We start from the raw sequence: 13,694 nt of genomic DNA, 5'->3' as shown, positions 1-13,694 counted from the left end.
ATCCACCTCTCCATCCATCCATCCATCCACCTCTCCATCCATCCATCCATCCATCCACCTCTCCATCCACCTCTCCACCCATCCATCTACCTCTCCATCCATCCATCCATCCATCCATCCACCTCTCCATCCATCCATCCATCCACCTCTCCATCCATCCATCCATCCATCCACCTCTCCATCCATCCATCCATCCATCCATCCATCCACCTCTCCATCCATCCATCCATCCATCCATCCATCCACCTCTCCATCCATCCATCCATCCATCCACCTCTCCATCCATCCATCCATCCATCCATCCATCCACCCACCTCTCCATCCATCCATCCATCCATCCACCTCTCCATCCATCCATCCATCCATCCATCCACCTCTCCATCCATCCATCCATCCATCCATCCATCCATCCATCCACCTCTCCATCCATCCATCCATCCATCCATCCTTCCATCCATCCATCCATCCATCCATCCATCCATCCATCTATCTATGCGTCCATCCATCCATCCATCCACCTCTCCATTTGTGCATCCATCCATCCATCTCTCCATCTATGTGTCCATCCATCTACCTCTCTATCTGTGCATCCATCCATCATGCCTCCTCTGTCCTCCACCCACCCTCATCTGTCATCCACTCATGTGTTATCCATCCGTATATCCATCTTTCATGCAGCCACCTGTCCATCATCCACCCAGTTGCCCACACTCGACCTCTTCTGTGCCCTCAGACAGGGTCTTGTGTTGACAGGAGTCACTTCTTCACGTGCCTGCTCATCACCTGGGGGTCTGTAGGAGCAGAGCAGGGCAAGGCTTCCAGCAGGGGGCTCTTCTGTCTGCCCCTCGCTCACCTAGTGGCTTCTTCCTGGCAACAGGTGGCAGAAGCCCCCCCCACCGCAAGGATGCTGTTGGTGACGTAAGCAGCAGCCAGCCCTAGATATAGTCCCATCACAGGCTCTTGAGAACCATATTGGGCAACCCCCAGATTCACAGCTTGAGAGACACATTCCAGAAGGCACCTGCCTGGGCCACAGAGCCAACGCAGTGGCAGAGTCAGGGCGAGGCCAGCTCCGCTCAGTCCTCCTTTAGGGCTCCTCCCAGCCCAGTGGTTGCCGTCCCCAGCAGGATGGGGCTCAAATGCAATGCCATCCACTTTGGGGGTGCACTTGCCCTGTGGGTAGAGTCTGCCTCTGTGTGTGTAGTCGTTGGTCATCAGCTCTGAGTGGGAGACCACATGCTGACTTTGAGGGCTCATGGCCACTCTCAGGGAGCCGCTGTCTGGGGAGAGAATCGGACATGCAGGGTTTTCTGAGTGACCCGGTTCTGACCCAGGTAGGCTCTAGGGGCAGTGGGGACTTCCTGTGCAGCAGTGCTCCAGGCAGGCCCCTCCCTGCTCCAGCCTCTGTTCCTCGTGCCCTCTCCTGCTCCGGGCTGTCCCGTGAGTTGGTGCCGGGCAGGTAGCAGCCAGGGCTCAGCATAGGAGGGGCCTGCATCGCCCAGGGGTGCTCAGTGGGGTCCCAGAGGAACACCCTGCCAAGCAGGACACCCGTGGGCCCTTGAGATGAAGCATGGATGAACATGCAGAGAAAGAAACTGCCAGGGACCAGCGCCGTTTCACAGCAGGAGCGCTGCCTCTCCTCCCCGCGCTGTGTCTGCAGAGGCCTGGCTTCAAACAGAGCTGGGGCGGGGGAGACAGGAAGCACTTGTTACTGGGTGTGGCCCCCACATGTTAGGTGGCCCAGCTGGTGAAGGACCATCCTGAAGAAGAGGAAATGAACGGAGCCCCAGAGAGAGCACGTGAGAGTGTGGGAAGGGTGTTTCAGTCCAAGCATCTTGCGCTGTAGCCCCTCCCCATCATACTCACCTGCATCTGTCATTCAGCACCCACCCTGCCCTGGGGCAGCCTCTGACCTCACCCCTGCTCTGCTTCTCCCTGTAGAACCTGACCAACGAGGAGCAGGTGGTTGTCATTCAAGCCAGGACAGTCCTGACCTTGGCCGAGAAGGTAACAGCAGCTGCACAGACGCCCAGGAGAGGGCTGAGTGCCTTGGGTCCCCTGGCTCAGCTCAGAAGACGCCTTTCTGGGAGGAGGGGGCTGTAGGGCAGAGGGGACACACTGAGTCCTGGCTGCCTCAGGGGATCTGGCACAGACAGGTCGAATGGTGCGTACTGAGCATCCTTGCCAGGATTCGGCCAGATCTTGTCAAGACACCAACTCTGCCTCCATTTCCTCCCAGAGGGGGAAAGGGCCTGAAGCCATTAGCATTTTCTGCTTGACCCACAAGACCCTCCTGGGGATCCTGCCCGGCCACCAGGGGGAGTGCCCTGGCAATTAGGGGACCAGGCCACACCTCTGCCCTTCCTGGCAGAACCCTGCTCCCTACGCCAGGGTCCCTCCTCGCCCAGGGAAACACGGGTGAGTGCTCAGGCTGCATTCACGGTGCCAGCCAGCCCTGACCCTCAGCAAGGACCTCCCCCTGCCCCAGGCTGTGCCCAGGGAACCGGGAGGGGGTGGAATCAGAACCCACGTGGGGGCCAGAGGGCGTGTGGCCCCTGGTGGCACCTGCCTTCTATTTGCCCAGTGGCTGCAGCAGATCGAGGAGACAGAGGTGGCGCTGCAGCGGAAGATGGCGGACCTGGAGCAGGAGAAGGTGGGTGGGCTTCCCCCGTGGCCCTGGAGTGTGCGCATGCTGTCCGGTCAGGCGCCGGAGGCTGACACGGGTCCTCTTGTGTTCAGGAGCTGTTCAGCAAACAGAAGGGCTACCTGGACGAGGAGCTGGACTACAGGAAGCAGTCATTGGACCAAGCCCACAAGGTAGGGGAGAGAAGGCTGTGGAACCCCAGAGCGGGCAGGTGTGGGACAAACAGGTGAATTGTTCAGTGCCCAGTGGAGTGTCCAGGTGCCGGGGTGTGCCGGGGTGCACCGAGGCTGAGTCCTGCTGGGAGGCCGCGGGCTCGGTGTGGGGCACTCTCTGCCTTCTCTCCATGAAGACCCCTCACTCCTGCATGGTGGATTCTGGGGGACACGTTCCTGCCCCATCAGTAAATGCTGAACTTCAGGAGTGTGCGCCCAGGCAGAACTCCCGTGAGTGTGCACGCTGAGGGGTAGGAGACTGTGCTCCTGTGAGCTGACTGAGCACGGCGGGAGTTCCCAAGTGATAGCAGGCGGAGCCCTGCAAGTCTCACCTGGGCCACGCGCTTGCCTGCCCCTCGGGAGGCCATTGCTCCCACCGCATGCCTTTGTGCTTCCTCCAATGTCTCTGGGATTCTCGCTGGACGCTTGTGTTAGTCTGTTTCCTGTGGCCGGGACAGAATGCGCAGTGCTAGCTGCAAGAGGTGTGAAGAAGCAAGGACGCACAACCAGGCTGTGGCTGGACGGGAGCCGGGGGACGCAGGCTCCCTCTGTGATAGCAGCTTTCCCTGCCAGACAGGGAGCCGGGGGACGCAGGCTCCCTCTGTGATAGCAGCTTTCCCTGCCAGACAGGGAGCCAGGGGACGCAGGCTCCCGCTTCAGGCCCAACTGTGGTCCAGTGAGAACTGCGTTCATCCCTTCTGGTGACCAAGGCGCCTCCCGTGGGCTCCACCTCCACGCCACCACACTGGGCCCACTCCAGGACCTGAACCACTGCAGGATGCAGCAGCACTGGCTCCTGCCAGCCGCCTTAGCTCCCGCTGAGATCCCTTTGTGAACGCGAAAAGAAGCTTTGTGCTCTTTGAGCCTTCGCATCCCAGCTCTGAAGCTCGCGGACAGCTGGGAGGCCCCCAAGGGCTTCCTCTCTGGCCATCGGCCACAGCCGTTTGTTAACGTCAGCCTGCAGGCTGGAGCCTTCAAGGCAGATGCCAGGCCATGTTGCCAGCAGCTCAGGCTGGCCTGAGGAGCCGTGGGGAGCAGGTGGGCTGCTGCCCGATGCTCTGGTCTTGGCTGGCCGCCGGCCACGAGACCTAACGGAGATACTGATTCCCACCTTCTGGGGTTGTGAGGAGGATAATTGTCGTGTGGATGGTGGGTCGCAGTGGCTTAGTCAGCGGTGGCCGTGGCTGCCCAGCTTGGAGGCTGGCAGCTTGCTGTTCTTGCTGTGCCGCTGTGGCTCATGAGGCCAGAGAGGCTCTGCTGCCTGGGGTGGGGGCACCTCCCGGGGACGAGTGAGACGAGGGCAGGAATGGGGAGCCGTGGTCACTGGTGCCTCCCTTGCCCACGTGACACAAGATGTGGCAGTGACCATCCACAGGCTGCAGCAGCTTCGTGTGTGGCAGGTACAACAGCAGCTCCAGGGATGAGCAGGGCGCGTTTCCAGCTTGAAAACCAGATTTGAGAACAGGGTTCTCTGGGTGGGAGCTGGCAGGTGCCCCTGACCCCCCACCATAGTCACCATCCCAGCGCTCTGGTGACACAGCAATGTCTGTGTCCCACGTGCAGGAAGGTATCTCCGGGACTGCTCAGGCTTGTGATGATGGGTGGACAAGGGTCACCACCAAGACATTCACCAGGGCACCCAGCCCAGTAGTCAGGGCCCTGGCCCTTACGCCTGCGAGAAGATCTGCTTGAGCTGCTTAGACACAGCGAGGCTGGCTGAACTGAAAATGCTCATTCCCAGGTCCCAGCTCAGGCTGGGAGCTCTCAGAATGGTGACCATGGTCGTGGTGGTGGTGGTGGTGGTGGTGGTGGTGATAATGGTGCTTTTGCTAATAGTGGTGGTGATAACCTTCTGTCTGTGTGACTCCCCGGCACAGACAGGCTCCTCTGCTGGATGGCAAAGAACCCTCCAGAACAGCGCTCTGCCGCCATCAAGGCCCACATTCCTGCATGAGTCTCGAGGGCTGGGACCTGGGATCCTTATCCAAGTGGCATTTCTGCTGTAGGGCTGGCACCACGCGAGGCTAAGGGACAGGGCCCCGGCCGCTGTCCCTGCTCTTTCCCCCGGGAACGCCTTTTCGTGCCTATCCCTGCTGACTTCCAGTTTTAGCCCATCACTGCTGCTAGGAAGCCTTCTCTAGCCTCAGCTGGACGCCCTGAGCAAAACGCAGATGGGATGGCCTCTCCCTGACTAGGCAGGCAGGGGCCGTGCCCACTGCCACCAGCTGGTCTTCTAGGCCTGCATGATGCCTGGCGAGCAGCAGGTGCACAGCGGTGCTGAGTGGGTGAAGGAGAAAAGGCGCAGACTGAGGTGTGGAAGGTGAGGACTGTGAAAGCCAGGAGAGGGAGGAGAAGGAAGGGCATCAGTTCTTTCATGTTGGTTCTCTGAGTGGAAGGGGTCGTAAACATGGAACTGCTCTACAGTACACCAAACCAGTAAGTAAGAGGGACGAGGAGAAGTTCATTACGTGCCCAGCATCCAGAGGAAGACTGGAATTCTGCTCTCTCCGCTTCTCTCAGGGCTCCTCAGAATAGGCACCTGTGTGCTTTCACCACTTGCCAAGACTGGTCGTCTTACACTTACTCTCAGCCTGCTCTCTAGAAGTCCTTAGAATAGTCACCACCGAGTGCTCGGGGCGTGCAAGAGGATGCCTCCCTGCACCCCTGCTCCACTCCCCTGGGACCCCAGTGACAGGGCACACCTCGCAGCAGCCCGTGGTGTCTTCCAGGAGATGCTGGGGTCCCCGTGACGTGTGTTTTCCCACAGGCGTCCTTAACACCTGAGCAGCAGCGACTGCACCCACAGATGCCCGGTGGCTTTTCCCACCACCGTCGACGGGAGGGCAGTCCCCAGCTGTGAGAACAGGAACTTGATGTGAGCACAGCTCACGTGGTCCTTCGTCCCAGGCTGTGGGTGTTGGGTTGTGTCCCGGTGTTCGCCGTCCACAGTGCCGCAATACTTTGTGCCCAGTCTTGTGTGCAGGTGCGAGCATCTCTCTGTGGGAAAGGTTCTTTGGCTTGGCCAAAAGGTCAGCAGGAAGCCGTCGGTAGGAAGCCTCACTTTGGTCCCTGTGTACTCGGCACAGTTGTACCGCAAGCTGAGTGTAAGCAAAGGCTGATGTGGGGGGTTTTTGAAAGCTGACTCCGAGGGTTGTCTCCCAGGAAGGTCGAGTGGAGTACGTTGGGTTGGACTGCGCCGTGTCTGTTCTCACCCTTCGTTCAGCTCACACCCTTTGCCCGCTTCGTGTTGTGTAGTCGGCCTTCTCACAGGCCTGTCAGAGCTCTTGGTACATTGAGGCAAACAGCCTGTTGTCCACTGCAGGTATTTCTCCCAGAGTTTGAGTTTGACTGCTGTTTTGGGGGCTGAGCAGAATTTTCGTAATATTTACAAGATTGGTGGCCTCTAGATTTCATGATTTATGGTTTTGGAAATTTCCTTCCCAAGGTTATACCAAAAAATTTCCAATGCTTTCTGTCTGCATTACTGGGGTGAAGGTGGGATGAGATAGTAAGAGGAACTTGAGCTTCACGCAGCTCCCAGATGATGGCCGGCCTCTGACTGCATGTCTTCAGCCCCCTCCCTTTCTGCTCTGATGTCACTTAAGAGCCCTCACTTGGGAGAGAGACTCCATCTCAGGCAGCGTCACAGGCAGAATCCCTCTGGAGGTAGGAGGGTTATCCTGTGAGTGGCATGACGGAACACAAGCTGAATTGGTGAGTAGGCCCTAACTGCACACGCTGGCCCACTGCCCGTGGGTTCTAATGATCATGGACCTCACGTGGCTGGAAATTCAGCATCCATAGAACTTCCAGAAGGTCCAATCAGAGCCACCTCAGCATTCCCAGAGCACAACTGTGTCACCACCATGGAGGCCGCACCTATGCTGTCAAGCACAGCAGAGGGTCAGTGTCTCAGTTGGCCCAGCCCTGCCAAAAAGGCCACTGTGGAGCAGCAAGGTAGCCCATAGGATGCAAAATGCTGTGTGATGCTTTCAGAAAAGCCTCTTCCTGTGTGGGCTGTGAGGTCTTCATGTGCTGTGAGGACACTTCCTGTGTGGGCTGTGAGGTCACTTCCTGTGTGGGCTGTGAGGACACTTCCTGTGTGTGCTGTGAGGTCACTTCCTGTGTGGGCTGTGAGGACACTTCCTGTGTGTGCTGTGAGGTCACTTCCTGTGTGGGCTGTGAGGACACTTCCTGTGTATGAGGACACTTCCTGTGTATGAGGACACTTCCTGTGTGTGCTGTGAGGACACTTCCTGTGTGGGCTGTGAGGTCTTCATGTGCTGTGAGGACACTTCCTGTGTGGGCTGTGAGGTTACTTCCTGTGTGGGCTGTGTGGCCACTTCCTGTGTGTGCTGTGAGGACACTTCCTGTGTGGGCTATGAGGTCTTCATGTGCTGTGAGGTCACTTCCTGTGTGGGCTGTGAGGTCACTTCCTGTGTGGGCTGTGTGGTCACTTCCTGTGTGGGCTGTGAGGATACTTCCTGTGTGGGGCTGTGAGGTCACTTCCTGTGTGGGCTGTGAGGTCACTTCCCGTGTGTGCTGTGAGGTCACTTCTATGTGGACTGTGAGGACACTTCCTGTGTGGGCTGTGAGGTCACTTCCTGTATGGGGTTGTGAGGACACTTCCTGTGTGGGCTGTGAGGACACTTCCTGTGTGGAGTTGTGAGGACACTTCCCGTGTGTGCTGTGAGGTCACTTCCCGTGTGGGCTGTGTGGTCACTTCCTGTGTGGGCTGTGAGGACACTTCCTGTGTGGGCTGTGAGGACACTTCCTGTGTGGGGCAGTGAGGTCACTTCCTATGTGTGCTGTGTTGTCACTTCCTGTGTGTGCTGTGAGGACACTTCCTGTGTGGGCTGTGAGGTCACTTCCTGTGTGGGCTGTGTGGTCACTTCCTGTGTGGGCTGTGAGGACACTTCCTGTGTGGGCTGTGAGGTCTTCATGTGCTATGAGGACACTTCCTGTGTGTGCTGTGAGGACACTTCCTGTGTGGGCTGTGAGGTCACTTCCTGTGTGGGCTGTGTGGTCACTTCCTGTGTGGGCTGTGAGGACACTTCCTGTGTGGGCTGTGAGGTCTTCATGTGCTATGAGGACACTTCCTGTGTGGGCTGTGAGGACACTTCCTGTGTGGGCTGTGAGGACACTTCCTGTGTGGGCTGTGAGGTCACTTCCTGTATGGGGTTGTGAGGACACTTCCTGTGTGGGCTGTGAGGACACTTCCTGTGTGGAGTTGTGAGGACACTTCCCGTGTGTGCTGTGAGGTCACTTCCCGTGTGGGCTGTGTGGTCACTTCCTGTGTGGGCTGTGAGGACACTTCCTGTGTGGGCTGTGAGGACACTTCCTGTGTGGGGCAGTGAGGTCACTTCCTATGTGTACTGTGTTGTCACTTCCTGTGTGTGCTGTGAGGACACTTCCTGTGTGGGCTGTGAGGTCACTTCCTGTGTGGGCTGTGTGGTCACTTCCTGTGTGGGCTGTGAGGACACTTCCTGTGTGGGCTGTGAGGACACTTCCTGTGTGGGCTGTGAGGTCACTTCCTGTATGGGGTTGTGAGGACACTTCCTGTGTGGGCTGTGAGGACACTTCCTGTGTGGAGTTGTGAGGACACTTCCCGTGTGTGCTGTGAGGTCACTTCCCGTGTGGGCTGTGTGGTCACTTCCTGTGTGGGCTGTGAGGACACTTCCTGTGTGGGCTGTGAGGACACTTCCTGTGTGGGGCAGTGAGGTCACTTCCTATGTGTACTGTGTTGTCACTTCCTGTGTGTGCTGTGAGGACACTTCCTGTGTGGGCTGTGAGGTCACTTCCTGTGTGGGCTGTGTGGTCACTTCCTGTGTGGGCTGTGAGGACACTTCCTGTGTGGGCTGTGAGGTCACTTCCTGTGTGGGCTGTGGGGACACTTCCAGTGTAGTGCAGTGAGGTCACTTCCTGTGTGGGCTGTGAGGACACTTCCTGGGTGGCCCTGTGAGAGGCATTTCCTAAGTGGTTCTTAGGGGGGACTTCCTGTTTGGTGCTGTGAGGGATCTTCCTGTGTGACACTTGGGTCTTCCTCTGTGATGCTTGGAGGGTGTTGACCTCTGTGGTGCTCTGGGGTCACTTCCTGTGTGGTGGGGGTGCCTTCCTGTGTGGCGCTATCAGGAGTGTTTTGCGTGTTGCTGTGGAGGGGCGGGTTCTGGGTGGTACTCTGAGGGGTCTTCCTATGTGATCCTGTGGGGTCTTCCTGTGCAGTGCTGTGGGTCTTTGCTGTGTTGCTGTGCGGCCTGTGTGGGTGGAGGGGTCTCCCTGTGTGGGACTTGGCTGTGCTCTCCGTGTGGGGTGCTGTGGGCCGGGGTCTTCCTGTAGTTCTTCCCACACAGAACTTGCCCTATTTGCCGTGCCACCATTGTGTGTTTTATCCTGAGTCTTACATAACTCATTGCATGTTTGTTTCTGCACTATAGCTTCTGTCCGCTTTGAGGGCCACACGACCTAGTGCACGGCGCCCACAGGTGCGCTGTGGTCTGGGGGCACCCAGGGTTTTCCTACACGGGCTGCTCTGAGCTGAGCACCCGAGGTGCTGAAGGAGAAAGGCTGCTTCCTCGGGCGGCCAGGGCAGAGGCCGGGCGAGACCGTAGAGTGGCCTCCTCCAGGTGGCCTTCTTTGGGGATGCTAATTCCTGGTCCAGACTCTGCTGGTGATTGTTAGAGCGTGGTCTCTCTTAGGTGCACCCAGTTCTTCAGCTCCTGGAAGTGACAGCTGACGTGGGAGCGTGGGAGGGTTGTGACAGCTGGGGACAGTGTGTGGTGTGCCTGTCAAGAATGATAAGATGTAAGTGTGGCCAAAAGGGCTTTTATTTTGTGGAATGTCTGCTGGCAACAGGATTTTCAGAGTCACTTTGCCCATGGAAAAGGAAGCGTTCACGTCTGAAGATGCCACAGTTTTGATGGGGGGAAAGGAATTCTGTAACAGGATTTGTCTCTCTCCAAGATTGCAGTTCCCCAGAGATGGCGTTTGTGGTTCTGCAGATGGACGGGCAGCCTCCGGGGGTTTGTAACTGCCGTGTGCCTCCTAGCAAGGGCATCGCCCTCACCCGCGTGGTGCCTTCTCACCCGCACAGGGCTTGTTGTGCAGCGGAGGGGCCGCCCCTGCTCCACCCTTCCTGGTCGCCCCACCCCCGGGCTCCCGCACTGGCTGCACAGGCGCTGGTCTTTCCCAGCCTCTGTATCCAGCATCGGCCCTGATCTGGGGGGCTTCTATGTGAGGGTCTTCTCGCAGATGGGAGCGTCTGGGTTCCAGGGCCTTCCCCAGAAATCCACAGGAGCACTGTGGCTCCCAGCTGTGGCACACTCCACCTTGCCCTCTCCCGTGGCGGCTGTCCCGGCCTCCGGTTGCTCTCCTCTGTGGCCGTGCTGAGCAGCCCTGGGTGAGGCAGGTGCATCCTGGGAGGAGGGAGGACCAGCGTGCCTCTGCTCGGCCCTCAGCACATCCTGGAGCTGGAAGCCATGCTGTACGACGCCCTGCAGCAGGAGGCGGGGGCCAAAGTGGCCACGCTGCTGACGGAGGAGGAGCGCGAGAAGCTCAAGGTGGCTGTGGAGCAGTGGAAGCGCCAGGTCATGAGCGAGCTGCGTGAGCGGGATGCGCAGATCCTGCGGGAGCGCATGGAGCTGCTGCAGCTGGCACAGCAGGTGCGTGGGCTGGCGGCTTCGGGGGCAGCGAGAATGAGGCAGAAAGACCAACCAGGCTGGCTTCCTGTGGCAGAGCCATCCGATGGCCTTGCTTCCAGGGGCCATGCCCAAGGGCATTGCCTGGGGCCCACAGCTGGCCAGCAGGTGGCAGCCCCTGGTCTTCCCTGGGACCTCAGCATTGGGTCAGTTGCATCCTAGTGGGAGGCGAGGACAGCCCTGCTGTGCGTGTGCCTGGCTGGCTTGCAAATGGGTTATGGACGTGTTCCAAGAGCACGCCTCACGCACAAGGTTCAGGCGGACTGGGAGGCAGCAGGCCCATCTGCTGGTGTCTGGCAGAGGGCGTGCTCCAGTGCTGCCCCGTAGGGACGGCTCCTGGCAGCCCCCGTGCTCCCTTCAGATGAACCATGAGCACCTTTCAGCTGCTTCCAGGCCCAGGCGCAGGCGTGGCCGTCGGGAGCCTCTGGCCGCGCTTTGCCCTGGTGACTTGGGGAGGCCCTCACTGTCCTGCACATCGGGATTTCCTGATGCGAAGCTTCAGGAAGCGGAAGGGTGGGACGGACCCCTCCCCACCCCCTGACTGCCACCCATCAACGGGGGCGAATTGGGAAGACTTTTTCCCACTGGTTCCTCACATATTCTGAAAGTACTGAATGTGTCCTCCTTTTAACACTGCAGAGAATTAAAGAGTTGGAAGAGAGAATAGAGACTCAGAAGAGGCAGATAAAGGAACTGGAGGAGAAGGTAAAGTACGTCAGGTTTGATCTCCACTCAGGACGGCAGCCGGCACCTGCCGACCGGGGCAGCGAGCAGAAGCAGGCGTCAGGCCGCGGCGTTGGGGCCTGGAGTCCCACTCGGTGCCGACGCCTGAGCTGTGTTGCTGTGCCTGACACCTCCGCGTGCACCACCCCTGCTGGTCCAGTCCCCGAGAGCCAGACCGGGCCTTCTCGCTGGGGGCTGCCCTCCGTTCTGCTCCGTAAGGCAGTCACCTGCAGGTTCAGAACCCCTGGGTGGGGGCCACAGGCCCAAGGCGGGGGAGGGCCGTCTGGCTGCCTCTGAGCACGTTGACAGACGTGGCGCTGCCCAGTCCAGGTGCAGGGGTCACCGGACAGCATCCTGATCTCCTGTGGGGTCTGGCTTCCCTTAGGGCCACCCCTTCTCAGGCTTTGCACCTGCTTCAGTGATTCTGGGGTCACTGCTTGCTTGGCTCTCGTGAGTGTCCTGTGACAGGTGTCGGCACCGTGGCCGGCCCCCGTGGAGCTCTGAGTGAGCTGGCTGGCGGGCCCCACCCCCCTCCCTGTCTTGTCTCTCGTGGAGAGAACAGGAAGCTGATGCTTGCGCAGGACACTTCTGTGGTGCACGTGTCCTTGACCTTGGCCTAGGGAGGAGCCAGCCACGGCTCTTGGACAATTCTCATACAACTGGTCACTCTCCCTCCCCATGCCCACACGGGCCCTGCCCCAATCCTCCGTGGCCATGACCTAACCCCCCCCCCCCGCTAGCCTCTTTAGCGCCCTCTGCTGGGAAAATCTATTCAGATCGCCTCAAGGAACGAGCCCAGGAGCTGGGCACGGTTGGATTCCCAGCCGGATCCGTCTGCCTGTGGGCACTGGACAAGTGGGGAGGGGCCACAGCTTCTTGGGCTTCAGCCTCCACGACATCTCCCCCGACTCGAGGGTCTCGTTTTACGTCTTCACATGAGGGCCTTTGTTCCGAAGAGAACAACTTCAGTGAGGCATTTATTGTGTTTTCACAGCCACCCTTCCATTGTGCCTTGAATCGTTCTCTAGCAGTGGCACCACTGCTGGATTCTCTCCTGCATGTCTGCTGGCCCAGCCCACGCCCCACGCCCCACGCCCCACGCCCCACGTCTTGTTTGTCCAGGGCCCTGGTTGTACTTCATCCCTTATAATGAGACCAAGACCAAAGTACTGTCTCTGAGTGCTTGTGGCCGCTGGGTACTGGAGTGTCTCTCGCCATCCATCCCAAGCCAGGTGGAGGAGGGGGTGGTTCTGCCCCAGGGGGGAACTGAGCCCTGAGGCCTCGCCTCACGGGGCTGGGCCCCCGACTAGTGCTTACAGCGCAGCTCCCATGTGTCTCTCGGGAATTCGCTCGGACTCCTGAGCCACACCTGCTGCCCGAAGCCTCCAGCCCTGCCTGTCCTGTCTGTCGTCACTCGGGGTTTCTTGTCAGAAACAAGACAAACGCTTCTCTCTCTCTCTCTCTCCTTCCGTTCCTCCACCCTCCCCTCCCTTTCAGTTTCTATTTTTGTTCTTATTTTTCTCCCTAGCGTTCATTCTCTGGTCATAGTTCATCTCGGCACCCCGAGGCGGTGAGTATGTCACTGGCAGAGCCTTCCGGGGAGGGTCTGCTCTCTGCTGGAGAAGCGGGGGCCACCCCAGGGGTGCCCTTCCAAAGCCACAAGTCCCGCCCTGGAGTCAGATCAGTCTCCCCCTGAGGGCCACAGGTGCAGCTGCCCCACGGGGAAGAAGCAGAAGGGGCCCCCAGGTAGCACTGGGCACGAGAAACATGCCGTGAGCCAGAGTCGAGGGCTTCTCTCTCCGCCTCGGTGGCTCCGTGGCCAGCAGTGCTGGGCAAGTTTGTATCATGGCTTTCCTATGGTCGGGAGGGCCTGGCGCTGCCAACAGTGACTGCGCTGGCCTGGAGGGCCGCAGCCCTACCTGCAGACCAGGGCACGCGGGACGAGCGGGCCCAGGATGGAGCCTGCAGATGCCCAAGGGAGCGCTTCCTGTAGGCACCGGTCACCGTCCCTGCAGCACCTCGTCCCGCGGCCGAGCCGGCGCGGCCCCCTGACTTCTGTTCTCTGGGTCTGTACTTGCAGCTTTCCGGGGAGCCAGGCCCCTTTGCCCCAGCGGGACCAGAACCGGGTGCGATGTCGCCTCTCACCCTCGAAGACTCACGAGGACTTGGTCCCTGCGCACCTGTGCTATGGAGGACGAGGGGGAAGAGGCATCTGGGGTGGCCCTGAGTGGTCCGAGTGCCCCTGAGTCAGGGCTGCTGCCCCCTGGGACGAGCCGGAATCAGGACTAGTTCTGCCACCAGGAGCCTCTGTGGGAGAGGCCTGGCCCTGGCTGCTCGACCCTGGGGGCCTCCTCCCCGCCAGCAGCCCCCTTCCCGGTGCAGCGCTCCCTGCCGAGCAGGGGTAAGCGCCGCCTCAGCAGG

The 13,694-nt window shown here is 59.5% G+C and overlaps 1 protein-coding gene across 25 annotated transcripts in view; it reads left to right on the top strand.

The window, feature by feature from the left end:
• The window catches only part of JAKMIP3 (Janus kinase and microtubule interacting protein 3), a 91,932-nt gene extending 78,280 nt beyond the window's left edge, over positions 1–13,652 (top strand). For 13 of the 25 annotated variants that reach the window (XR_011382177.1, XR_011382188.1, XR_011382187.1 and 10 more), the window contains 6 exons: positions 1,942–2,007; positions 2,585–2,653; positions 2,740–2,817; positions 10,311–10,514; positions 11,190–12,843; positions 13,354–13,429. Coding sequence is in view for 10 of the 25 variants with exons in the window: in XM_070057054.1 (XP_069913155.1) it covers positions 1,942–2,007; positions 2,585–2,653; positions 2,740–2,817; positions 10,311–10,514; positions 11,190–11,255; positions 12,802–12,843; positions 13,354–13,500 (672 nt within the window). In the remaining 15 variants the exon portion in view is untranslated. Of the gene's footprint in view, positions 1–1,941; positions 2,008–2,584; positions 2,654–2,739; positions 7,991–10,310; positions 10,515–11,189; positions 12,844–13,353 lie in introns of those variants that run through there. The other 12 variants (XM_051830093.2, XM_051830095.2, XM_051830092.2 and 9 more) reach the window with 5 other exon arrangements.
• Positions 13,653–13,694: the final 42 nt, after the last annotated feature.

The sequence above is a fragment of the Oryctolagus cuniculus genome, chromosome 15 (assembly GCF_964237555.1).
Source record: "Oryctolagus cuniculus chromosome 15, mOryCun1.1, whole genome shotgun sequence".
Lineage (NCBI taxonomy): Eukaryota > Metazoa > Chordata > Mammalia > Lagomorpha > Leporidae > Oryctolagus > Oryctolagus cuniculus.
The sequence above is the reverse complement of the archived record's forward strand: the minus strand, read 5'-3'. Positions and strand labels throughout refer to the sequence as shown.